The 26938-nt window shown below is 44.2% G+C and overlaps 1 protein-coding gene across 3 annotated transcripts; it reads right to left on the bottom strand.

The window, feature by feature from the left end:
- Positions 1-781: 781 nt before the first annotated feature.
- LOC115659901 (mitotic-spindle organizing protein 2B-like) lies at positions 782-23871 on the bottom strand. Of its 3 annotated transcripts, none has more exons than XM_030580654.1 (4): positions 23627-23871; positions 23425-23549; positions 18977-19114; positions 782-1117 (listed from the first exon to the last, which is right to left on the bottom strand). In XM_030580654.1, the coding sequence occupies exons 1-4, from the start codon at positions 23794-23796 to the stop codon at positions 960-962; spliced, it is 591 nt and encodes a 196-aa protein (XP_030436514.1). In that variant the 5' UTR covers positions 23797-23871; the 3' UTR covers positions 782-959. The 3 variants fall into 3 exon arrangements, with proteins under 3 accessions (XP_030436514.1, XP_030436513.1, XP_030436515.1); XM_030580653.1 differs by having other exon boundaries at positions 18926-19114; XM_030580655.1 differs by lacking the exon at positions 18977-19114 and having other exon boundaries at positions 23627-23866.
- Positions 23872-26938: the final 3067 nt, after the last annotated feature.

The raw sequence follows: 26938 nt of genomic DNA on the forward strand, positions 1-26938 counted from the left end.
ACAACTGCCTAAATGACTTAATTAACCACCACCACCAAATGTTTCTATTTTGTTTAAAAAAAAAAAAAACTAGAAAAAAGGCAAAATGCTTCATAATGCACCATTAAGGTTGTCTGCTGATAGTTGTGCCCTTCCAGAACCCTGAGTTCAGCAAAACTCAAACTTCAGAAAACCAGGTACTGCTGAGTTCAGATAAACACCCATGCGAATGTAACTCTGCACTCTTTGAGTAACGTTCAACATGCCCATAACGCGCACACGCTCCCACTAAGGTGCAACTGACCTGAGGTAAGTGATCCTTTGGGACTGGGAGTAACTGGAATATTGCCATGATCCTTAGCGTAAGGCACCATCTATCACAAAGGTAAGCCCACCTGGGTGGCATGACAGATCGCTGTACCAAAGGGGAAAGTCTAATGACTCCAAGTTAAGGCTGTTATAGCCCTGAGGAGTTTACACGATAATTTCAACCACCAGTGTATATATAAAACTCCAATTCATGGTTTGTGCCCTGGCTCAGAACAGTCTGCCCTGAGGTTGGTATTCATGTTCTTGAGCCATTGCAGGACAGCTTGATAGAGGTATCTCTAGTTGGTGAGAGACTGCACTCTTGCACGAGCTAGACTACTCATAAGGCATGGAGCAGGCCAGACACTATGAATAAGAATGAAGAATAACATCTCACTAATTTAGTGCAATGCTTTAAACAGAATTCTAATTAAAAGCAATTCCCGAAAAATTCATATTCTTTATTAACAGATGTATTCAAAAGAAATAGGAAAGGAAAACGGTAACTGACCCTTTGTATATATCACCTGTGATATTCTATAGCATTCATAAATACAAAATACTGGAGCAGGTTCACAATCTTGGATCATTTGCATTTTTACATGTTGTGCTACATTGCACTTATTTTAATGGAGAATTTACAAAGGTCCTCAGCACTCTATTTTGAGTCTCTATGTACTGCTGCCTCCACTGCTCTTTCCAGAAGTTCCAGTCTTCTGGAGCCTGCTAGTGCTTGGCTGCCGGGGCATTCTTTGGACAGATCCTTCCCGGCTGCAACGTTCTGCCAGACCTTGGGTCCCGCTGACTGAAGGATTGGTTTTATTTCTCCCTGGAAGGACAAATAAATATGTTAACTATAAAGTTTTAATGACATAACTGCACCCAAGCAGCTAGTGTTCCTCAAGAATTCAAGTTGTAGGTAGGGTTTTATTAGATGACAAAATTTTATTTATACAGATACAAAATTTGTGAACTGTAATTTAACAGATGTCAGGTAGCATAAGTCCTAAACAAACTGCAATAGGACTAATCATATTCATTACAATTTATTCCTCAGATAAATCAAATAGCATAAATCACTGGTTTTAAATGTGTGAACACATTATGCAATTACTTTCATTTAGCATAGGAAAACCAACACTGCAAATTGCAACTAGAGAAGAATTTAAAGAGCATCTAACATGTTATGGCTAGGACAAGTGAACCAATGTTCAACAGTTGATTCCTCTCACAAGTAACAGTAACAGGGTCCAACCCTGCAGAGCCTCTCCTGTTTGTCACTTTGTCAGACTAACAGACCTCTCAACTCTCCTGGGTATTCTGGTCATGCTCTGGGGTTTTCTGGCAGCATTTGGATTCTACACAGGAGCTGCCATTCACAGATTGTCTTGCTGGGCTCAGAAGGGAGACAGAATACTCCTCCTGAGCCATCCTGCTCTTATCCTACCACTGCTAGCTGTGTCTATGATGCAACACAGCTGCAGAGCAAACCACTGGGTAAGCACTGTGCAAGCTGGAAGGGGAAGGCAGGAAGTGTGGTGCACACAGCTAGCAAGAGACCTGGAGGGGACCCCTTCCACGTTCAGCAGGAGAAAGGGGACAAACTGAGACTTGCTGCAGGTAGGGCAGGTGAGGGGGAGAAGAGACCAAGTGAGGTGTGGGGAGAGCAGGACCTGACACCTTCCTTCATCGGGAGAGGGCTGTCTTAGAGGAGGCACATCATGTAGGGTAAGGAGAAAATTACACTAGTGAAAGGTAAAAAAGAAACACAGGAGAACAATCTACCCTAGGAAAGGATGAGAAGGATGGAGTTAGCCAAACAAACAAACGGCTCCAATGCTTCACAGAGTTTTAGAAAAACACATACCAGTAAAGAGATCAGAGCAAAGGGCAGGCATTTGATAAGCTAATTTAAATATCTTCTCTGCACAAATTAGTTACCTGATTAGGATATTGAGGTGTTTTGTAAGACAACTGACTGATAGCTATACAACAGGGGTCGGCAACCTTTCAGAAGTGGTGTGCTGAGTATTCATTTACTCACTCTAATTTAAGGTTTCGTGTGCCAGTAATACATTTTAATGTTTTTAGAAGGTCTTCTATAAGTCTATATATAGAACTAAACTATTGTTGTATGTAAAGTAAATAAGATTTTTAAAACGTTTAAGAAGCTTCATTTAAAATTAAAAAAATGCAGAGCCCCCCGGACCAGTGGCCAGGACCCCGGGCAGTGTGAGTGCCACTGAAAATCAGCTCCCGTGCTGCCTTTGGCACCCATGCCATAGGTTGCCTACCCCTGCTCTACAATATATAGTAGCAACCCACTTATGTTGTTTAGAACCATCTCTGCAATTTGCATGGCCAATAGAAGTGACCTGTAGAAACTTTATTCCATTACTTACCAAAAAGTCATTCCTATGTAGCACCTTTCCTCCCCCCTGAAAGCCACTACTGCCAACAGCACAGATTTACACCTCATGCACTAGAGAAACATTCAAATGGCTTCCAAAGAATAAAAATGTAAGTGGTCCATTTGCCTCTGTAAATAGTTTAACACAATGAACAGCAAATGCATTAATTGGCCTCAGACATGTCAGCTGCTTTTTAAGAAAAATCTACTACTGTAGACTTCTCATCTGTCAGCCCAAAGCCAGCTAGCCAGCTCTGCAATTCTCCTTTGCTGAAGCTCAGAAGCACTCAAGCAACGTTATTAATGCGAGTGCTGTCAATGAAAGCGCACAAATTGCAGAGAGGAGAAATTTAACTTTACTTCATCAAAGATGGCAACAAAATCATCCCCAAAAATTATCTGATTTTTTTTTTAGCGAGCAAGTAGGTGCACATTTGTGCATGTAAATACCTTTCCTCCCTTGAATGCACATGTCCAGTTACAATGCAAATCCCTCATTTGTGTGGGCACAAAGTATGTGTCTCTCTCACACAAAAAGGGGACGTGGGCCCACAGGACAGGCACAAAATGCCCAACTATCTGGCTACTGGAAATCTGGCCCTTTATCCTCTACATTATATTAAACTTCTCAGAATAAAAGAACGAGCCCTCTAAAGACCATTTTATGGATATATAAATAAAGGTATGATGTCAGTCCTCTCATTTTCATCAATGGCAAAGCTCCCACTGATTTCAATAGAGTAGGGTCAGACCATGTGCGTGGAAGCACCACCACAGGCCCCACAATCAGAGTTGGTGTGCTGTGTGCACTTCTGCCTCAACACTTGTATTAAACAATATTGAACATTAGGGAAATCAACACACATTAGGGCAACCCATGAAAGGAAAGGATTTCAAGAGACTTCCCCCTACAGTAAAGAAGTGAATACTGATGCTAATAAAGGCTCCCCCATTTAAGTGAACTGACACATGATGTCCTGGTACTTTGAGGTGCACTTGGTTGTTTTTCAGAGACCCAGTGTTCTGTAAATATGCAGCATGATACAAATAAATACTCCACATGAGAGACTTCATTTGAGTACCTCAAAAGCTCAGAGAAGATGACTATAATAGGAGCAGTCAAGTGTGTCCTACAAATGGGCTGATGTAGGTTCATAAGACCAAGTGCATACAACTACATGCAGGACACATACATCTACTGTTGGTTTTCCCGTCTGAACAATACTGAGATGGGTTTAAAACCTAGTTGGTTCAATAGATGGATGTATTCAGGAGGCAGGCTAGGCTGCATGGTGGCACTACGGAGTGCACACTGGCAGCAGACAGGACACTGCAGTGGTATAGAAACAGTGTCACAAAGGTCAATCAGGCCCCAGGGAGCTTCCTGTATTCCTCAGGTGCTTTTAGGAGTAGCCACCTACAACAGCACTGTTCTCTTTGCCTGCTCTCTGCCCAGACTGATGTTGCTGCCCCCTTCATTCCTCAGTAGCAGAAAGGACTGTGGAGGTTCCCCATCCCCACTAGAGCAGTGTCTTCTTTCCACAGGGAGAGAACCAAGGCTCAGACCCTGCCTTTAAGGCTCCAACTGCTCTTCTAACTATTTCTGTTTGTAACACAGTGAGGGTAGTGCTTCAAACCAGCCTCCAGTCAGGAAGTGGACATGAGGACTAGGAGACACTGGTCAATTTGAAAACCAGAGTTAAAAGCTCACTGCTGCTGCCCAGTCCAGCCCCTGCAAGGATCGGGGGGTTCACAATCACACACCCTGGTTTTTAAAAAAAAATTCTCTCTCCCTTGTTGTGTGAGACCCAAATAACCAGGGAAAGCAACAGACTGGCCTTAGTGGGAGAACAGTAACATGGCCTCTACACACAGGCCTGGCAGAGAGACAGAAGCCATTTTTTCAGCCCCTTCTTTCAGTTATATTAGTTGTCCCTGGTAACAATCAGAGGCAGTGGGATGATTTCAGAGACGGTGTGCCCATTATGCAATCTACATGTTAATGCAAAAAGGTGCGCTCCAGTTAGTTCGAGGCTTCTTATAATTCATGCATAGAAAGGAAGTTTGCACAAACCTTGCTTGAATCATTGGCAGGTTTTTTTCTTTTGGGGGGGGGGGGAGAAGGGAATCAAATGTGTCCTAGGCAGAGAGTTTAATTCCTGTGGCCTGGCTGAAAAGCATGGAGGGCTGAGTTCCTCTCCTGTCCCTGGCCCCACAAGCAGATTACTAAGGCTCCCCTGGCTTTCTCTTCCAGCAGATGCTTTACAGCCCACTCCACCCACAGCTGTAACAGAACTCATCCTAGGCTCCTTAGCTGGGAACACATGCTCTAGCCCTGATCCTTGTGCAGTGCAATCCCAGGGGAGTGCTTGTGCCTACGCAGAGAAGCCCTGAAAGGGAAGGTGCTGGGTAACAGAGGTAGCAGAGAGGGAAGGATCCAGCTCTCCCTTACCTCCTTTCCTTAACTCAATGACTCGTAAGAGGTCAGAGAGCAGTCCAACAAACCACCCTCTCAGCAGACACAGGGTGTTCGGACATGAGTGTTTAACAGCAGCATGGAAAGAATCATAGAATCGTAGGTCTGGAAGGGACCTCAGTGGGTCATTTAGCCCAGTCCTCTGCACTCATGGCAGAACTAAATATTACCTAGACCATCACTGATCTCCAGTGACGGAAATTACATAACCTCCCCAGGTAATTTGGTCCAGTGCTTAACTGCCCTTACCATTAGGAATTTTTTCCTCATGTCCAATCCAAGGGTATGTCTACACTATCCGCTGGATCGGTAGGTAGTGATCGATCTATCAGAGATCATCGTGTCTACACTAGATGTGATAAAATCAATCCCCGCTCGCTCTGCTGTCGACTCGGGAACTCCACTGCAGTGAGAAGCGGAAGCGGAGTCAATGGGGAGCGGCAGCTATTCGCGTAGCTGAAGTTGCGTATCTTAGGTCAACTACCCCCTCCCCCAGCGTAGACCTAGCCTTAATCTCCCATGGTATAACTTAAACCCATTACTTGTCTGGCCCTCAGTGGATAAGCAGAACAATTTATCACCCTTCTCTTCATGTGCCTTTTACATACTTATGTGACCCCAGTCTTCTCTCCTTCAGACTAAACAAACCCAATTTTTCCAAATTTTCATCATCAGGTCAGTTTTCTAGACCTTTAATCATTTTAATGCTCTCCTCTGGACTTCCTCCAATTTGTCCACATCTGTAACAAAGTGGGGGCCCAGAACTGGACACAGAAGTCTCGCAGAGGCCCTTATCAGTCTGAGTAGAGTGTAATTATTTCTTGTCTTGCTTTCAACACTTCCACTAATACATCCAGCACGAGGTTTCCTTTTTCTGCAACAGCACTATATGGTTACTCATACTGAGTTGTGATCCACTATAACCCCCAGACTCTTTTCTGCAGTACTCCTTCCAGTCAGTCATTCTCATTTTGTATTTGTGCAACTGATTATTCCTTCTGAAGCACAGTACTTTGCATTTGTTCTTATTGAAGTTAATCCTATTTAATTCAGACCATTTCTCGACTTTGTCAAAATCATTTTGAATTTTAATCCTGTCCTCCAGGGCTGGTACCACCACAAACTTCATAAGTGTACTCTCCATGCCATTATCCAAACCATTTATGAAGACACTGAATAGAATCAGACCCAGGTCAGACCCGCTGTGTTGCTGAGGAGATACGCTGCAGCGTTCTGTAACCATTGGAGGTTCCTAAGCGCTGAAGGTTTCATGCCCAGATGTATTGCATTGCTGCAATTCGACAGAGGTGACAAAGGCAAAGGCATCGATAATGGAGGCCAGGTCATTGGCTGTCAGGATGGAACAGTGTCTCCCAGACAACTGGAGGTGTTAGAAAGCATTACTTGTAACTGTTGCTATGTAAGAGATCAGCATCAGCTCTACCATTTGATAGGCTGCTGAAGCTGACCACTGGTTATGGTTCATATCGGCACTACTAACACTGCATCACTGGATAACTAACAACAGATGACTCCAGGGAACTCAGAAATGTGCTGAGGAAGAATGGCCACACAATCTTCTCTGAGATCTTTCCTGGTTTACGAGTGAACGAAGACAGAGGATTCTGAAAGTGAAGGACTGACTGGGTAAGTGGTGTAGGGCTTTGATTTGTGGAACACTGGTCCACCTTCTAGGAGAAAAGAAGGCTGTCTAGTTTGGACAGTGCAGTGCAGAGGAACCAATCTCCTTGGGGACAGACTGGCTAGAATTGTCAGGAGGGGGATAAACTATTTACAAAAGGGGAGGGGTAAAGGGAGGGAAGAAATAAGCATTCAGCACAAAAACTGAGAGATTGAGAACACAATTAATCAAGGAATTAAAGGACATGCAGAGGAGAAATTCCTGAACTGCCAATACAACAATGCTAGGAGCCTGGAAAACACCAAGAGGAATGGGAATTGCTCATTTATAAAATGTAAATTCAACCTAGTTGGTATTATTGAAACCTGGGAGAATTTGCACTACTGGAATGCTAAAAATCAATGGTTATAACTAGGGCTGTCACGCGATTAAAAATTTTAATCACGATTCGTCGCAGTATTAAAAGTTAAACATGGTAAATCGCACTGTTAAACAACAATAGAATACCACTTATTTTAAATGTTTTGGATGTTTTCTACATTTTCAAATATATTTCAATTACAACACAGAGAACAAATTGTACAGCGTTCACTTTGTACCTGTATTTGATTACAAATATTTGTCTGTAAAAAACAAAATAAATAGTATATTTCAATTCAGCTAATACTAGTACTTGTCTCACTTTCAGGTGACATTGTAAATAAGAAGCAGGCAGCATTATCTTCCGAAAATGTAAACAAACTTGTTTGTCTTAGCGACTGGCCAAACAAGCAGTAGGACTGAGTGGACTTTTAGGCTCTAAAGTTTTATAGTGTCTTGTTTTTGAGTGCAGTTATGTAACCAAAAAAAAGAGAAAAAAAATCTACATTTGTAAGTTACACTTTCACGATAAAGAGATTTCACTACAGTACTTGTATGAGGTGAACTGAAAAATGCTATTTCTTTATCATTTCTACAGTGCAAATATTTGTAATAAAATAATATAACGAGAGCACTATATACTTTGTATTCTGTGTCGTAATAAATATATTTGAAAAAGCAGGAAAACATAAAAAAGGAAATACATTTCAACTGGTGTTCTATTGTTTAACAATGCAATTAATCACAATTTTTTAATTATGTCTTGTAGTGACATGCTCAAAGAGCTCAATCTATTTAGCTTAACAAAGAGAAGGCTAAGAGGTGACTTGATCACAGTCTACAAGTATCTACATGAGGAAAAAATTATTTAATAATGGGCTATTCAACGTAGCAGAGAAAGGTATAACACGATCCAATGGCTCAAAGATGAAGCTAGACAAATTCAGACTGGAAACAAGACAAGATTTATAACAATGAGAGTAATTAACCATTGGAACAATTCACCAAGGGTCACAGCAGACTGTCCATCACTGACCATTTTTAAAGCAAACTAGTTTATTTCTAAAAGATCTGCTCTAGAAGTATTTTGGGGCAGTTCTATGGCCTGTGTCACACAGGAGGTCAGACTAGATGATCACAATGGTCCCTTTTGGCCTTTGAATCTATGAACCTTTTCTAAATTGACTTTTACTTAAGTTAGACACACTTACCTTCTTTTATAATAAGTCAGTCCCTCCAATTCCCTAATAAATTTCTGCTATTTCAAACTCTCCCTCCAATATGTTAATATATTTCTGGTAATGGAGTGCCCAGAGCTGTATAGAAAAGCACCTCCCTTAACTCTGTATGCTGTGAGACAATTGTTTTGCATATGAAAAGAAATTATTTATCTTTAATAATTTAATATTTTAAAAGGGCTCTAGAAGTGATCCCGGCAATTACAGACTGGTAAGTCTAACATCGGTACCGGGCAAATTAGTCGAAACAATAGTTAAGAATAAAATTGTCAGACACATAGAAAAACAAACTGTTGAGCAATAGTCAACATGGTTTCTGTAAAGGGAAATCGTGTCTTACTAATCTATTAGAGTTCTTTGAAGGGGTCAACAAACAGGTGGACAAGGGGGATCCAGTGGACATAGTGTACTAAGATTTCCAGAAAGCCTTTGACAAGGTCCCTCACCAAAGGCTCTTATGTAAATTAAGCTGTCATGGGATAAAAGGGAAGGTCCTTTCATGGATTGAGAACTGGCTAAAAGACAGGGAAGAAAGGGTAGGAATTAATGGTAAATTCTCAGAATGGAGAGGGGTTACTAGTGGTGTTCCCCAAGGGTCAGTCCTAGGACCAATCCTATTCAATTTAATCATAAATGATCTGGAGAAAGGGGTAAACAGTGAGGTGGCAAAGTTTGCAGATGATACTAAACTACTCAAGATAGTTAAGACCAAAGCAGATTGTGAAGAACTTCAAAAAGATCTCACAAAACTAAGTGATTGGGCAACAAAATGGCAAATGAAATTTAATGTGGATAAATGTAAAGTGATGCACATTGGAAAAAAATAACCCCAACTATACATACAATATGATGGGGGCTAATTTAGCTACAATAAATCAGGAAAAAGATCTTGGCGTCATCGTAGATAGTTCTCTGAAGATGTCCACACAGTGCGCAGAGGCAGTCAAAAAAGCAAACAGGATGTTAGGAATCTCTAAAAAAGGGATAGAGAATAAGACTGAGAGTATATTACTGCCCTTCTATAAATCCATGGTACGCTCACATCTCGAATAGTGTGTACAGATGTGGTCTCCTCACCTCAAAAAAGATATTCTAGCACTAGAAAAGGTTCAGAAAAGGGCAACTAAAATGATTAGGGTTTGGAGAGGGTCCCATACAAGGAAAGATTAAAGAGGCTAGGCCTCTTCAGCTTGGAAAGAGAAGACTAAGGGGGGATATGATAGACGTATATAAAATCATGAGTCATGTTGAGAAAGTGGATAAGGAAAAGTTATTTACTTATTCCCATAATACAAGAACTAGGGGTCACCAAATGAAAATAGGTAGCAGGTTTAAACAAATAAAAGGAAGTTCTTTTTCACGCAGCACACAGTCAACTTGTGGAACTCCTTGCCTGAGGAGGTTGTGAAGGCTGGGACTATAACAATGTTTAAAGGGAACTGGATAAATTCATGGTGGCTAAGTCCATAAATGGCTATTAGCCAGGAAGGGTAAAGAATGGTGTCCCTAGCCTCTGTTCATCAGAGGATGGAGATGGATGGCAGGAGAGAGATCATTTGATCATTCCTGTTAGCTTCACTCCCTCTGGGGCACCTGGCATTGGCCACTGTCGGTAGACAGATATTGGGCTAGATGGACCTTTTGGTCTGACCCGGTACGGCCGTTCTTATAATAACTGGGAGTTCAAGATGTGTTGTTTTTGTGTGTTCTACTTCTAGTGTGAACCTAGCCCTGTAGCAGGGTGGATCCCTGCTCCTGCCCTGCAGGAGTTAAAGCAGCCCTGAGAAGGGGGCTGTGCCTAGAGAAAGCAGCCTGTAGGCTGGGGCCCCAAGCCTGGGCTGACTGGGGAAAGTAGGCTCAGCTGGGGTCATGCTCCAATCAGGCCCAGCTGGCCCCTATAAGAGGCAGTGAAGCCAGAAGCCCAAGATAGTCTCTCTCTCAGGGAGAAGGGCCTGGCTGTAGGGAGCTAGACAAGGTACCTAAGGTGAAGCAGGGCTGGGAAAGGCAGAGGAGCTGGGGAGCTCTAGCCTAGAAAGCCCCAGGCTGTGGCGTAGCATTAGGCCAAGAGGTACTGGGGGTTGCAGGGAGCAACCCAGGGGTAGGCAAAGGCAGCAGGTCCAAACCCCTTTGCCTATGATGAGTGGCTGATACTGCAGTCTGCCCTAGTGAACAGGGGCCTAGGTGGAGACTAGGCAGTAGCCTATACTGAGGCAAAGTGGGATAGAGGGTGGGGGTCCCCTGGGAAGGGGGCAACCATCAGAGAAAGGGGCGACTACTTGGGGGCAGCACTCCATGTAAAAGGGCACCAGGCTCCAGGGAGGGACATGGGGCCAGAGGAAAGGTGGCCTCACCGGCCTGCAGAGGGCGCTCCGGAGCTGGAACGAGCTAATTCCCAGAAGTAACCAGCAGGAGGCGCCGCGGGGGTTAGTCGGCCCGTCTACAGGCCCATGTGCTGGAGATTGCAACACGTTAGCCGACAGTGTATGTTGCTGCACCAAGTTCACTGGGGTGCAGAGTTCCTCCTCCCCGAGAGGCCATAAAAGAGGCAGAGTGGCCAACTGAACCTCAGTTCCTGCACCACTGTCAAGTCCAGGTCATTAGACTTGGCAATAGTGGGGAAGAGACGGAGAGGTATATAAAAACACCTATAGTAAATGAAGTTCTTTGAGGTGTAAGTAACTTTCCTTTCTTCTGTACATCAACAGAACCATTCTGCCCCAAGTCTATTAACCAGGCAGTTTCCATGCTGTGAGGTGTGTGACAAAACCCGGATGATACGTTGTCCCACTGCTCTGAGCACCTCTTCTACCAGACTTAGAGATATTGGAGAGGTCACAGAGTTCTGGTTTTTGTGAATCAATTTGTTCTGAGAAAAACACACTGCTTAGATTGTCTGCCAGAGTATTTGCGTAGGCAGCGTGAACTGCATTTAGTGTTACATTGTGATGGATATACCAATTCCATGCAAAGACTGCTCCCTGCACAATTGCATTGATCTGGTTCCTCCCTGTTTATTTACATAAAACACTGTGTGGCACTGCTGGTTCTCATCTGTAGACTCTGATCTTTGAAGTGAGGTAGGACAGAAAATTTCCTACTAATTTTCTTTCATCTCACAGCATCTCCCACATTTCTCCACTCTGCTGCATGTGAGCCCAGATCAGTGTTTTGGCTCTACGTGGTCTGGCCATGTCCCCTATGCTCTTGCTTGCTGCCTGATAAACTATTCCCAAGCTGTAAAATTTGCATAACATCACTAACAAATATTCCAGAGATAACATAACTATGTATGTTAGACCAAAGAAGATGGACATATGGTAAAGATCCATTTAATATCTGACCTTGACTCATGAGCCATCCAGGGTGGGTCGAACTATAGGAGATGGTGCCAGCAGAAAGGAAATTGTTAAGAAATTTTCTTTCTGCAGTCCAGTGTCTCCCATAATTCTGGACATCTGGGAAGTAGCAAGCAGTGAACAGATGTAGGGAGGATTATGAAACATAAGTTCTGTAGGAAAATACTACCCGTCCCGTATTACTACTGGGCCATTGCCTGCAGCAACTTCCTTCCAAAGGATGGCCTCTGCAGAAGATAGAAGGTCCATCTTGTAGTGCTTAAGGGTGTTAGCTATAGACCAGAGACACTTTGCAAATTTCCAAAGTGGAGACACTTGTTCTGCCCAAGAGATTGCTCAGGATCTCATGTGATGCACCTTAATCCCTTCTGGGACAGGAGGCTCTGATGATTTACAGTCTTCCATAATCCATCTACGGATGGAGGATTCTGAAAATCTGAGCCCCCTGGCATTTCGGGTGGAAGGATACAAATAGAGAGCCCAATCTTCTCATGGATTCTGTCTGCTTGAGATAGGTGTTAGGTGAGCGATGAAAATCTAAAGGTGTTGTGGCGAGTTGGATATTGTTTTGGACAGAACAAAGGAAGTACAACTTCTCGGGAAGTGTAGAAGGACAAATATACCTTAGGAAGAAAGGATTCTAGTGTCCTGAGCATGGACTTTGTCCTTGTGGAACAGGCAGCAAGGCTCCAGTACAGATAAGGCTGCCAGCTCTAAAACTCACCTGGTGGCCGTGACAGTGACTAAGAAACAAGCCTTAACAGATTAATGAAAGGCCAACACTGAAATCAAACTCTCAAAGGGATGGTTTTCAGAGCTATGAAAACTAGCAGAAAGTCCCATTTTGGGAAGAATGGCTTGATCATCAGTCTGGCTAATCGGACTGCCCAAAGGAATCTGGCTACCTATGAATTAGTCTGTCAGGGAACCTGAGGTTCCTGAGAATAGCACACTACTAAGAGTGGACACCTGACATATAATTATATGGATTGAAGGCCTCTGTCTATGCCTTCTTGGAGAAAGTCCAAAATGATTAGAATGCCAGGATTTCTGGGATTTGCAGTGTGCTCTTGGTGCTGATTGAATCTGGACCAGATATAGAAGTATGCCTTTAGTGTCCATACTCTCCTAGATGAAAGCAATGTCTTAATCACTCTGGAAAACAGACTAAGACCTTCTAGTGCTTCCCTCTCAATAACCAGACTGTTAATTGGAGCTGTTTCAGGTCTGGACAAAGATGTCCCATCTCCACAGAAGCTAGAGTGGTGGCTTCAGCATCAGCTCTATCAGGACTGAGAACCAAGGTCTTCTCAGACAATTAGTATCACCATTCTCTGTTCTCATTTTATTTTCAAGACCACCTTCCCCTGTAATGGAAATGCATAAAGTAGGCCCTGTGGCCAACAGTGTGATAAGACATCTGTCTGGATTTCTGGATCAGATAGCATTTTATGAGGTAACAGGAGCTGGGTGACTGGATGAAGAGTGGATGGGATGGAGCCCACAGCTCAAGCAAATATCCCTAGCTCACTATTTCCCTGGTCCACTGTCTGTGGTTGATGAAATACCCTTCGCTGGTATCTCTGTGATGACAAAGAGTGAAAGGGGCACCTCTGTCTGATGGCCAGTCTATATTCTCTTCCAAGGGCACTCAGTGGAGAAGAGATGGACTGTTTGCATTTGCCACCTTGCCAGCCACCACCTTATCCAAGTTTTCTCCAAAAAGAGGGTTCTTGTAAACTTGACCACGCTCAAGGGCTGCTTAGAATGAAGATCCACCTTCCAGAATTGGAACCACATGTGATGTCTGGCTACTGAGCTAGAAAACTATGTCTCAGGCTGAGAATCTCATCACATCCATTAAAGCATCAGCTACAAAACACTAACGCTAGGGAGACTCTTTAAAGTAGAGCCAAAGTCAGCATGATCTCTGTGCTTAAATGCTTTGAGATTGTCCAGACAAGAGAGAGATGCTCCTGCAATGCAGGCCGCTGCCAGGGATGATCAAAAGGTGCTGGAAGGGTCTTCAAAGATCTTTTTGAGAGTGGCCTCCATCTTTCCATCAAGTCCTTAGGATAGAACTCTACCATATTCCTGGCGAGGGATGCTAGAGTGGCATCAAGCTTTGGTATCTCAGCAACAGAGCTTTTTGGTACTTGACTATTTACAGAGTCTGAGGTCGCTCGTTACAATGCTTGCCTTCACCAGGCTTGTTCCATTCAACAATAAATCATTCTCGAAGGAGGCATGAAGGGGTATCAGAGCCTCAAGGGAGGATTTCTAAGGGGAGAAACTTACTCCAAGGCTTATTCACAGGAGCCTGCTCAGGATTCAGGGCCAGATAGATTGCCTTCCTCGGTGGTGGAGAGAGAGGACGACAAGGAGTCAGAGGACGTCTATCTCCTGGATTTTTTTGTGCTTTTTCTTTCCTTTTTTAGATTTTTTAACCTTTTTTGTGCACTTTGGGAGCACAGAAATTCTGCTGAGGCTTTTGCACCTTGTCTTCCTTAACGCCTGGAGCCCTCTCGAGCGATCTGTCTTAGATCTCTGAGTCCCGTTTCCTCCGGAAGTGGGGGCTCATTGTCAGAGCCCTCCTGGTTGACTTGGGAGGAAGGGGATGTTGATTCGAAGCCCTGTTTCCTTCCCCAGGGCACTTGAGATCCACTTTAAGATTTAAGAGTGGAGGAAGAGAACCTGTTGCCCCACAATCCTTCTTTGTTCTGCAGGGACCCTTGGAACTTACCACTGGAGTTGAGTGGTCAGGGTCCACTTTGTTTCTGGAGCCTCTTCCTGCTCTGCACTGGGGCTCATGGTCCATTTTTCCTGCTGGAGTCACTGCTGCCTCGGTGGGTATTGTAATTGATTACCAACACTAGCATGCTGTCGAATCTGATTTGTTGTAAGTATGCTCAAGCTGTGGAATCAACAGAGCCCCCCAAAAGTCACTTCTGTGTCGGGCTCAAAATTAGACTTTCATGTTCACTCAGTATGACGTACTTGTGACAGCCTGACAATTTCCTGCAATACTCTGAAAGTTGTTTACTAAACAAAGGTTTGGGCTACACTAGTGGGGGGGTGGGGTTTGAACTAACATACGCAACTTCAGCTACACTATTTGCGTAGCTGAAGTCAAAGTATCTTAGTTCGACTTACCTGGTCACCCTCACAGCGGTGAGTCAACTGCCACGGCGCCCCCGCTGACTCCACTTACTCCTCCTGTCGAGGTGGAGTACAGGCGTCAATTATTAGATCGATTTTTCGTGTCCAGATGAGACGTGATAAATCGATCCAATACATCGAACACTACCCGCCGATCCAGTGGGTAGTAGAGACGTACTCTAAGTTAAATCTTACTGAATTGGACTGAATCCTTTGGGGAGTGGGGATGTGTGCGCCACTTGTATTGAAAATGAAATTGTGTATGTGTTATTGTGGAATTGCATGTACCTTCTCTAGTAGATGGGGGATACTAAGGTACTTCCTCCATTACCACCCTTTGAAGCCACCCCCTGGAGAAGTGCCCATATACTAATTCATACTGGATTCTGCAGGCACCACCAGATAAACAGGTTTCTTGAATAAAGAGCCTGGTTTTAAACTGGTTGGAGCCTTCTTCCTGAATCAGCAAACAGACAGGAGCCATGGTCCATAGAAGGCCCCAATCTTTAGAGTAGCGTTGGAAGGACTGGACCTGCTGAAGCTCACAAGACAATATTTTTCTTCTGAAGCTGTGATTAAATTGTAACCTCAAGGAACCCTCACGGGTGAGAATCTGAAGGACTGTTCCTGCAGAATCCATGCTGGGGTTGAGGTGAACCCTGGTAAACTTATTACCATGCATATAGGTTCATCTATTACTTTAAATGTGATTTTTTTTCTGTAGTGTCTTAACCTAAAGAATAAAATTGGCTTGCATAGAAAGAAATGTTTAGTAGTTTACTTCTGTTGACAATCACTCATCAGTTGCTGAAGAGAAAGCAAGCAGGTGCACTTGGGCAGCCTGTCTCTTCTGGGAATAACACAAGGAAGGCAGGGAACTGTGCAGCACGGAAATACCTGTCAGAAAGCAGAGAAACATGTCTGCACCCAAAAAGGCGATGGCTGGGGAGCTGGAAGCCTTAGAATAGGTGTTTTTGCTAGATCACTGAGAGCAAATACAGGGGCAGTTACCCTGACCCGTGACATTTATGGTGGCATCGGTGGGATTTGCAGCAGTGTGAACTGCATAAGTGTCAGTAACAGTGAAAGCAAGTTACCTAGAAGGGAAAACCACACAGCAAAAAGTCTCAATAGTCTTTTTGGGAAAAGAATGATGAGAACTACAGAGTGACAAAAGAGACAGAGAAAAATGAATTACGAACAGCTGAAGAAAATCAGCTGGTTAAGGAATGCAGAGAAAGGCAGCTTAACACTGAAGAACAGACAAAATGACAGCTAGTAGATCTGCAATATTCTAAATGACCAGTCAAGGAATGACAGCCCAGGTTTGCAGAGAACCTCCAGCTTGCTGGCAAAAAGATCCACCATACTGGAGAGAAACAGGGAACAAACAGACTGACAGTGGAAGCACAGCACTGTAACAGGAGCAGCAGACAGCCCAACAAGAAAGGCACAGAGTGAATCTGGAAACCCAGCACCTCGGAGACCGGGAGCAAGAAAGAGGGCAGACCAAGAGCGTCAGAACAAGAGAGAAGGTCAAGAAGTGTCAGGAGCGGCTTCAGATGGAGAGACTGCACCAGCAGAACCAGGAACAGCAGGATCAGCTTAAGCTGAGAGAGAGTGTGCCAGTGGAACTGTAGTCTGGCTGACCTTGCCTCCAGGAATGACCATAGCAAGAGGCCACTTGATCCCTGCAGGCTCTAAGAGCAAAAGCCCAACAGACGTCGCATGTGTCCAGCAGATGTGCTTCTCTCAAACAGAGATGCTAGGCACATGACTTGAGACTACCCTGGGACAGAAGATACTGCTTCAGGGATGCAGCAGCACTGACCTGGATGGATCCAGAGAGCAATTTAACTAAGGCCCCAAAGGGCAAAAGAAAGATTCTGGAAGCTTGTGATGTAGATGCCCTGATTCCGCAAGTGGGATTATGCAAAGGTCATCTCAAAGACTAACTTAATACTTCGGGGCTTAAGCCAATCTTGGGGACAGCTTATCCTTGCCATGGGGTTTCTTACACCTCCCTTGCAGCATCTAGTGCGGGCCACTGATACCCTTGGGTCTGATCCAGTCCAGCAAGTCCTATGACTTGAGGTGAAATTGACAGACCAAAAGGGAAGACTGTGTGTACTGGCTATGCAGAATCTCAAATAGTTTTGATAGGAAACTCAGGTACTTACACGAAAATATGCACAACTCCAAAGCGGTCTAGAAGTGATAAGTAAGGGATATTTGAGACCAAAACTGGGGGAACGGGAAACAAATCATGTCTAAAACTGGGTTGTAGCTCTCGAGCATACCATCACATTGGATGCCCCAAAAATGAGGAGGTAGGATTACAGAAAGAGGTAAGAGTTTTCAGTGTCTCTCTCTTCTGCTATTGGTGTTGTGGCTAAGTTTCTGTTTAAAGCTGAATTTTGCTTCCTCTCTAAAACCTACCAAAAAAGTCGGCTCAGCATGCAAACAGGTAGGTCTGGGGCCTCACTGGAGTTTGCGGAGAAAATTTGAGCTATAAATGCATCCGAGATATGGGCAAGATGAGAACCCATCAACCATCTCCCCTGCCACCCGAAATTCTGTGTCTGGCCCCAAAGTACGAGGAGAGGATAAAAGAAGTATTGAACTGCCTCATTCACTATAATGCCGTCCATCCTGTGCACTGATGGAGGCAGGGGTCACAAGGGGAAAAAGATATGACTGCATGAAATTGGAGACTACTGTAACACAAACACAGAGGGGCAGAATTCAGGTTGAATGGGATATCTTCACTCTGGCAGTTCCTGACCTAAGTTAATATTCTTGTAATGTACTTTTAAAAAGGTGGAATTGGACAGTATCCCTGGGACCTGTAGCACTAGTGCTTCATTCAGGAAGTTTCTGCTTACATAACTTCAAGAACTATGGAAGACAGAAATCTCAGCCCTATGCTATTCTGTAGCAATTCTCAAGATGTTCCATGTTTAAAACAAAATTGGTCTGAGAGTTTTAAGCTCTAAAGGTTGAGTGGTCATGTCCTTCCTCCAAGATATCCCAGCTCAAAAGCAAGCGGGCATCTCTCACCTATGCATGCACACCAGCATATACTGAAATGGATACACTACAACTTATTTGGAAATGGATTTTAAACATACAAAAAATCACAATGGCCATAGAGGCCATATTTAGGTGTGCTGGCTTCCTTACCTCAGCCACAATGTTTAGTTTTTAAGGCAGAGTGACAGAACTCACCCCATCCCCACTCAAAAAGAGCTAAAGGGATTTTACTCAAGCTTCCAAAGACAATTTACCAGAGACAGAAGAATGGAAGACTTCAACCCAAAAAGATAACTTTCTGAAACACACATGGAAATCAGAAAACACGGGCCTTAAATGGAAACAGGTTTGCAAGCCCTAAGCCTAATGGCCAATGCATATGACCGATATAAATTCAAGCATTATTTATCTTTATAGCAAGTCATCTCCACACAAGCTCTCCGGCAGAGCGCATGCACCAGTTTGCGTTGATAAAGTCACTGATAAAAACCTTGACAAAAATATCCATCATGCACAGGAAGTTCTTAGGTTCCAATCCTGCAATGCATTAAGAATGGACAGCCTTCAGGCAAGCTCTGAGTGGGCAAAGCAGCCCACCCTCACGCATTGGTCTGCAGATTCTGGGCCACAATATGCAATTCCTAAACTTCTCTTGGCTGTCTACGCATATGGCACTTTCTAGACTAAGATAGAGAGAATTTTTCACAATTGAATTCAGTCTCTTAATTCAACAGCAAAGTGAATCAGTTTTCATTTTTAAAATAAGATTTACGTTTTATTTTTAACCTGTAAATTTTAATTATTTTTAAAATTACCCATTCCTGACAGTTTGTTAACATTAGAACATATTGTTTAGAGGGTACACTGTTTCTTTTAGTCTAAACTTAAAGGACTCACAATGCAAATGTGACTCAATGTCCTAACAGACTGCACCAACCCCGTAGATAAACTAATAAACACAACCTGTAAAAGGAGAGAACAGGCAGCAAGAAAACTGGAAGGAACGAGGGGGACCTTGAGAGAGAGGCGAGCAAGCATCAGCAGGACTGTAGACCACAATCTTAGGGGCTGTTAGTCTTGGAGATCGAAGGGCAGAGGAAAAGGAGAGTGGTGCAGGGATTTTACTGTTCTTGGCAGAGAGAAATGAGACCTCTAATTCAAAGAGAGACATAGAAACACATTAAAAACACCATACGTCTATTGAGAAAAAGAACAGAGTCGTGAATGTAAATGAATGCTCAATACCATTAAAGAAAAAGAAAAGCTGTCTCTTGAACAATGGTAACATAGCTCACATGCTTTCTTAAATACATCCATTTCACAATCTTGTCATTTTAACACTCTACTTTTATGATGCCCCCTAAAATTTTGAAGTCCCCAGATGAACAGCTTAGACTTGAATAGTTATTACATTAAAGTTCTGTTAAACAAAAATCATTTAGTAATAATAAATGTACCAATATTTTTTTCAAATGTTTTCAAATATACTGTGTCAAATATAATTTCATAAATGCACTTTCCACATTGCTTGCCAGCTATTAATACAGTAAAACAAGTCTTAACCACACAGGGCATTTTCCTGAAGCACTTAATTGGTATTTTGAGTTAATAAACCCCAACATTAAATGAATGTTGTAAATAAATATACAAGGGTACACCATTTCTTAGGTGGAATCTAAAAGTAACTGTGATGCTTTTCTTTTAAGGAAATATGCATCAAAGATGAAAAAAACAACAAGGAGTCCAGGGGCACCTTAAAGACTAACAGATTTATTTGGGCATAAGCTTTCGTGGATAAAACCCACTTCTTCAGATGCATGGAGTGAAAATTACAGATGCAGGCATTATATACTGATATATGAAGAGAAAGGAGTTACCTCACAAGTGGAGAGCCAGTGTTGACAGGTCCAATTCGATCAGGGCGGATGTAATCCACTCCCAGTAATAGATGAGGTGGTGTCAATTCCAGAGAGGCAAAGCTGCTTTTGTGATGAGCCAGCCACTCCCAGCCCCTATTCAAGCCCAAATTAATGGTGTTAAATTTGCAAATGAATTTTAGTTCTGCTGTTTCTCTTCGAAGTCTGTTTCTGAAGGTTTTTTGTTCAAGAATAGTTACTTTAAATCTGTTATAGAATGTCCAGGGAGATTGAAGTGTTCACCTACTAGCTTTTGTATGTTACCGTTCCTGATGTCCGATTTTTGTTCATTTATTCTTTTACGTAGGGACTGTCCGGTTTGGCCAATGTACATGGGAGAGGGGCATTGGGTTGGGTCCTATGATGGTGTCACTACAATAGATATGAAGACAGAGTAGGCAAAGAGGCTTGCTACAGGGATTGGTTCCAGGTTGGTGTTTCTGTGGTGTGATGTGTAGTTGCTGGTGACTAATTGCTTCAGGTTGGGAGGCTGTCTGTAAGCAAGGACTGGCCTGTCTCCCAAGGTCTCTAAGAGTGAGGGATCGTTTTCAAGGATAGGGTGTAGATCATTGATGATGTGCAGGAGAGGTTTTAGCTGGGGGCTGTACGTGATGGCCAGTGGTGTTCTGTTATTTTCCTTGTTGGGCCTGTCCTGTAGGAGGTGATTTCTGGGTACCCATCTCGCTCTGTCAATCTGTTTCCTCACTTCCCCCTGTGGGTATTGTAGTTTTAAGAATGCTTGATAAAGATCTTGTAGGTGTTTGTCTCTGTCTGAGGGACTGGAACAAACTGGGTTGTACCTCAGAGCTTGGCTGTAGACAATGGATCACGTGATATGTCCTGGATGGAAGCTGGAGGTATGTAGGTAAGTATAGAGGTCAGTATAGGAAACAAATTGACAAAGCGAGACCAGTACCCAGAAATAACCTACTACAGGACTGGCCCAACAAGGAAAATAAAGAAATCACTCTAGCAACACCATCAGAGGACCCAACCACATCAGCCACACCATCAAGGGCTCATTCACCTGCACATCTACTATGTTATATATGCCATCATGTGTCAACGATGCCCCTCTGCCATGTACATTGGCCAAACCAACAGTCTTTACATAAAAGAATGAAATGGACAAAAATTAGACATCAGGAATTGAAACATACAAAAGCCAGTAGGTGAACACTTCAATCTCCCTGGACATTCTATAAACAGATTTAAAAGTAACTATTCTCGAACAAAAAAACTTCAGAAACAGACTTCAAAGAGAAACCACAGAACTAAAATTCATTTGCAATTTTAACACCATTAATTTGGGCTTGAACAGGGACTGGGAGTGGCTGGCTCATTACAAAAGCAGCTTTGCCTCTCCTGGAATTGACACCTTCTCATCAATGATTGGGAGTGGACCACATCCACCCTGATCAAACTGGACCTGTCAACACTGGTCCTCCACTTGTGAGGTAACTCCCTTCTCTTCATGTGTTGTTATATAATGCCTGTATCTGTAACTTTCACTCCACACATCTGAAGAGAGCTTTTTTAACCCATGAAAGCTTATGTCCAAATAAATCTGTTAGTCTTTAAGGTGCCACTGGACTCCTTGTTGTTTCTGTGCATACAGACTAACACGGCTACTCCCAATAGATGGAAAAAAGTTACTTTAAATACCAGAATGACTGTTTTAAATACCTAAAATGTGATCCTTTATTCTGGTACTGAGATCTCTTCATATTCATTTCCATTCTGGCCAAAGCCAAGCCATGTGGAGTCCTGCAGAGCCACACTACAATTGTGTCTCCCTTATACAATGACCCACAGCCGCTCACTGTAGCCAGGTGGGGTGAACTGGAATTGTATTTTGGCATCTTTTAGTTTAGATCAGGTGTTACATCCCATCCCAAGCTAAGCATGCCACTTACACAGCACTTTTAACGGCTAACAATTCATACTAAGAATAAAGGCATTGCCAGAAACATACAAGTCTGTATTAGTCACATGATAAACAGCTCTCATTTTGACTTTCAGCATCAACTGCAATTTTATTTTCCTATGATTTAATATAAATTTGTTTCCAATATTAAAGGCTCCCAGACAGCTACTTCCAAACCTCTTTAAATTTGGCATGCTCAGTTTTTGTAATCCTTCAGGAGCAATGCAAGGGAGACTCAGCTGGCCTTCCCTAGCAAGGCCAATAGAAGCAACAGACTGCTTTGCTAGTGATTCTGTGGGCATGATCAAGACGGATAAGACAGAAGGAAAACCAAGGAAAGAAGGGGAGAAACACTAAAAAGCAGAGGATGAAAATTGCACACCATAAGGCCCTGCCCCTAGAGTACAGTTTTTGGTCCCAGATAACCACAAACAAGTACAAATATTTGCTTGCATTTACAGTGCAGTTAATCAACTAATAACTGATTAACCCAAAGGACCGTGGCAAGAACACATCAGAGAACAGACTAAAGCTAAGGGGCCCAGATGAACCAGTGCTGTGACAGTACATACTGGTTTGGTACAGACCCCTTGCTGGCCAATTACAGCTTTGAACTTTCAGTCCCAGGCTTCTGGCGGGGAACTCCTCTCTAACATGCTCCCTCTGTTTGTCACGGTATCTATAACACACCTATCCCTATAACATGAGTGCCTGCTGAAAGTCTGGTAGGACTAATGGAAAGAACATTCACTAGATACAGAGGAAGATGCACCCAGCCCTTCTCAGCAGGAAAGAGTGTCACTTCCACCGGAGACAGGAAACTGATACAATATACTGTACTTCCAAAAAAGAATGGAAAGGGAGAAAGAGCAGCAACAGAATGTACATATTTTTTAAAGAAAAATAGGTCTTGTGCCTTTTGCTTCTTTATTGTGAAAAACTAGAGCCTGATGTTTTTATCAAAAGAGGTCGCTTCCTACTTCTTACAGTGTTAGAAATTAGACTGTCTAGAAAGGAGACGATGAGAACTGGGGAGTTGGAGTAAGGCCTGGTCTATACTTAAAAGTTTTACTGGCATTGCGTTCTCAGGTTTGTGATTTTTTGTTTGGCCAACAAAACTATACTAGTTACAGCCATAACGTAGCTACAGTTTTAAGAGTATATGAGCTCAGGCTACAGTTTAGGTTATTTGTTTTTGACATTTTCAGTATGGCTAAAGGGACTTAAGTGATGACATAAGCAGCAATAAGAGAGTGCGAGATGAGCTAGGAAGAGGGCGAGATTTTTATTCGCCTTGTGTAAAAATCCTCTTAGTTAACAGACATGAATGTCTAATTAGCATCTTGCCTAAATAAGACTCCCAGCCCTTTAATTACGGCAACAGAGCTCTCCTCCGTCCCGCGAGTCCCGCAGCGGACCCAGCCCAGAGGCTCCTGCGCGGGAGGGATTTGCCTGTTTGTGCCCAGACCGCCGTTTCTCGCCGCCCTGCCCAGCAGAAAGCAGCAGCCGCGGGCCCAGGCCCGGGCCCCGCCCCGCAGGGAAATGGACGTGAGCCGGGCCCGGGCTCCCCCGGGACCAGCCCGGCGGGAGGGGGCCCCCAATAACCCGCCGCTCCTGACCTCTGGCCTCGGGGCCGGTCTCGGCGGGGCCGCTGGGGGCCGGTCTCTGCCCGGCGCACAGGGACTTCAGCATCTGGAACACGGCCAGGGGCGCCACGTTCATCCGCAGCAGGTCCAGCAGCAGCCTGCGGGGAGAGGGCGCGGGGTCAGCAGCTCGGCCAGCGCGCGCGCGGCCCCCCCCCACCGCCATCGCCCCCCCCACCTGAACACTTCCGGGTCGAGGCCGATCCCGGCCGCCTGCGCCAGCTCGAACAGCTCCGCCTCCTCCGCCGTCGGCAGCTTCCGCCGGGACCGCACCGAGGCCCCCACTTTGCCCAGAGCCGCATCCAGCCCCGAGTCCGCCCCGCCACCGGCCGGGCCCTGGTCGGACATTCCCGGCACAGACCGGAAACGCGCTCACCCACAGCCGGCACCGAGCTCCTACTGAGCATGCGCCTAGGTAAGCGTTCGCCGGAAACAGCCGCGCGGGGACCAGAAAATGCACACCGCGCTTCCTGTTCAACTGAGCATGCGCGCTGTTCTGGAGCATGCGCGCTTCTGCCTGTGCATTCCCGAGGGCGTGGCCTCCGAATAGGGAACCTCGCGATTGGCGCGTGGGCTGTGCCGGCCCTGGGGGAGGGAGCCCGTGCCGGGGCGGATCTTCCCTGCGCCTTCAGGGGGTCTCCGTGGGGCCGGCTCGCTCGGTACCGCACAGGCTAGTGCGGTCAGGACCAGCCTTAGGGGGAAACGGGCCCCAGGGCCCACCCCTCCCATGCTCCTGGCCTCCAAGGGCCACGCTGCCAGGCCGACCCCGTGCTTAGTGTGTGAAGGCTGCACTGCTGTCAGCAGAAGTAAGGGTGGCAATACACCTTCCAGCCACCCAGCCCTGAAGGCAAAGTACAATCCAGAGAAGCATTAAGTTACAAGAAATTTGTCACAATACGCGAGTTGGGCCAAACCAAACCAAAAAACAAACAAAAAACCCCCCATTCCCAACTATTAGACTGAACAACATCTGTCTGTACACCATAAAAGATGACACTTCCTAGAGCTTGTCTCTTACCTGCTCAGTGTGGCTGGTTTAATACAATGCCATGAGAAAGGATCATTTATAGATCAGCTTTCCATGCTAGTTTGTTATTGCCAAATTAATATTTTCAAACAAACAGGATAAAGACTCAGTGTAATGTTTTTGTAATTTTTTTTTTTAAAGTAGGGGACAAGTAATCTCTTTCACACATTCCAGTAAAATAGGACTGACACTGCATCATCTACTACAGGATGTTCCATAATGCATAGGTGTGGAAATAAGAGGCTTGAAAGATTAAGGCTTAAAAAACATTTACAATAGCCAGTCAGATAGAATACAGAAGACACAGCGCTTGCTTCACCAGGATTCTGTAATTATAATTGCATAATTTAGCAACCAGGGTTGGATTTAGGGCCAAGTGACTGGGACGCGAGGCGCGGGATGTTGTTTTTATTGCCACAAATAGAATGTTTGAAGTAAAATGTTTCAGGTATTCCATATGTGGATTCATTTTTCATTAGCCTAAAATTTTCTGGACCTTTGTAGAATCTCATGAAAACTTGCAGACTTTCTGAGAACTACATTTTCCTTGAACCTCCTAGAATGTTGTGAGCTATGCCCTTGCAGGTATATAATAAGGGGCGAGGCGTCACCAGACAGTGAGAGATAAGAATGAAGTGAAGTGAGCCCAGCTGCAATATTGTGAACCTTGTTTTATTGTGTAATTGTGGAAGTGTACTTGTGCTTTAAGACTTTAAGACTGTAAGCATCAACTAATAAAGAACATATTTAATGAGAAACCAGCGGTATCTATTGAACCTCTATTTATGCAACAATATAAAAGAAATACTGTTTTTGTATTACCTTAGTAAGCTTCCAGCAGACAGGAAAACACTCTTCAACAATAGTATGGACCTTCATGGGCTGCTGACACAGGGGAATGTTTGGACATCAATGATAAAGACCTCAATTCAAATTCAAAGTCAGAAAAGCAGACTTTGACTCCCTCAGGGAGCTGATGGGCAGGATCCCCTGGGAAAACAACATGAGGGGGAAAGGAGTCCAGGAAAGCTGGCTGTATTTTAAAAGAATCCTTATTGAGGTTGCAGGAAAAAATCATCCTGATGTATAGGAAGAATAGTAAATATGGCAGGCGACCAGCTTGGCTTAACAGTGAAATCCTTGCTGATCTTAAATGCAAAAAAGAAACTTACAAGAAGTGGAAGAATGGACAAATGACCAGGGAGGAGTATCAAAATATTGCTCAGGCATGCAGGCGTGAAATCAGGAAGGCCAAATCACACTTGGAGTTGCAGCTAGCAAGAGATGTTAAGAGTAACAAAAAGGGTTTCTTCAGGTATGTTAGCAACAAGAAGAAAGTCAAGGAAAGTGTGGGGCCCTTACTGAATGAGGGAGGCAACCTAGTGACAGAGGATGTGGAAAAAGCTAATGTACTCAATGATTTTTTTGCCTCTGTCTTCACAAACAAGGTAAGCTCCCAGACTGCTGCACTGGGCAGCACAGTATGAGGAGAAGGTGACCAGTCCTCTGTGGAGAAAAAAGTGGTTCGGGACTATTTAGAAAAACTAGAGGAGCACAAGTCCATGGGGCTGGATGCGCTGCATCCGAAGGTGCTAAAGGAGTTGGTGGATGTGATTGCAGAGCGATTGGCCGTTATCTTTGAAAACTCATGGCGAACGCAGGGGGTCCTGGATGACTGGAAAAAGGCTAATGTAGTGCCCATCTTTAAAAAAGGGAAGGAGGAGGATCCAGGGAACTACAGGCCAATCAGCCTCACCTCAGTCCCTGGAAAAATCATGGAGCAGGTCCTCAAGGAATCATTTCTGAAGCACTTAGAGGAGAGGAAAATGATCAGGAACAGTCAGCATGGATTCACCAAGAGCAAGTCATGCCTGACTAACCTAATTGCTTTCTATGAGGAGATAACTGGGTCTGTGGATGAGGGGAAAGCAGTGGGTGTGTTATTCCTTGACTTCAGCAAAGCTTTTAATATAGTCTCCCACAGTATTCTTGCCAGCAAGTTAAAGAAGTATGGCCTGGACGAATGTACTATAAGGTGGATAGAAAGCTGGCTAGATCGTTGGGCTCAACGAGTAGTGATCAATGGCTCCATGTCTAGTTGGCAGCCGATTTCAAGTGGAGTGCCCCAAGGGTCGGTCCTGGGGCTGGTTTTGTTCAATATCTTCATTAATGATCTGGAGGATGGGTGAACTGCACTCTCAGCAAGTTTGCAGATGACACTAAACTGGGAGGAGTGGTAGATACGCTGGAGGGTAGGGATAGGATACGTAGGGACCTAGACAAATCAGAAGACTGGGCCAAAAGAAACCTGATGAGGTTCAACAAGGACAAGTGCACAGTCTTGCACTTAGGCCGGAAGAATCTCATTCCCTGTTACAGACTAGGGACTGAATGGCTAGGAAGCAGTTCTGCAGAAAAGGGGTTACAGTGGATGAGAAGCTGGATATGAGTCAACAGTGTGCC

The sequence above is a fragment of the Gopherus evgoodei genome, chromosome 11 (genome assembly GCF_007399415.2).
Source record: "Gopherus evgoodei ecotype Sinaloan lineage chromosome 11, rGopEvg1_v1.p, whole genome shotgun sequence".
NCBI classification, from domain to species: Eukaryota; Metazoa; Chordata; order Testudines; family Testudinidae; genus Gopherus; species Gopherus evgoodei.

Excerpts from the sequence above, each read along its gene's own strand:
- LOC115659901 (XM_030580653.1), bottom strand. The coding sequence starts at position 23,796 with ATGTCCGACCAGGGCCCGGCCGGTGGCGGGGCGGACTCGGGGCTGGAT. Across the intron at positions 19,115-23,424 it reads GACCGGCCCCGAGGCCAGAG|AGGTCTCATTTCTCTCTGCC; the intron begins GTCAGGAGCGGC and ends TCTTTGAATTAG. Across the intron at positions 1,118-18,925 it reads CCTGTTCTCTCCTTTTACAG|GGAGAAATAAAACCAATCCT; the intron begins GTTGTGTTTATT and ends TTGTCCTTCCAG.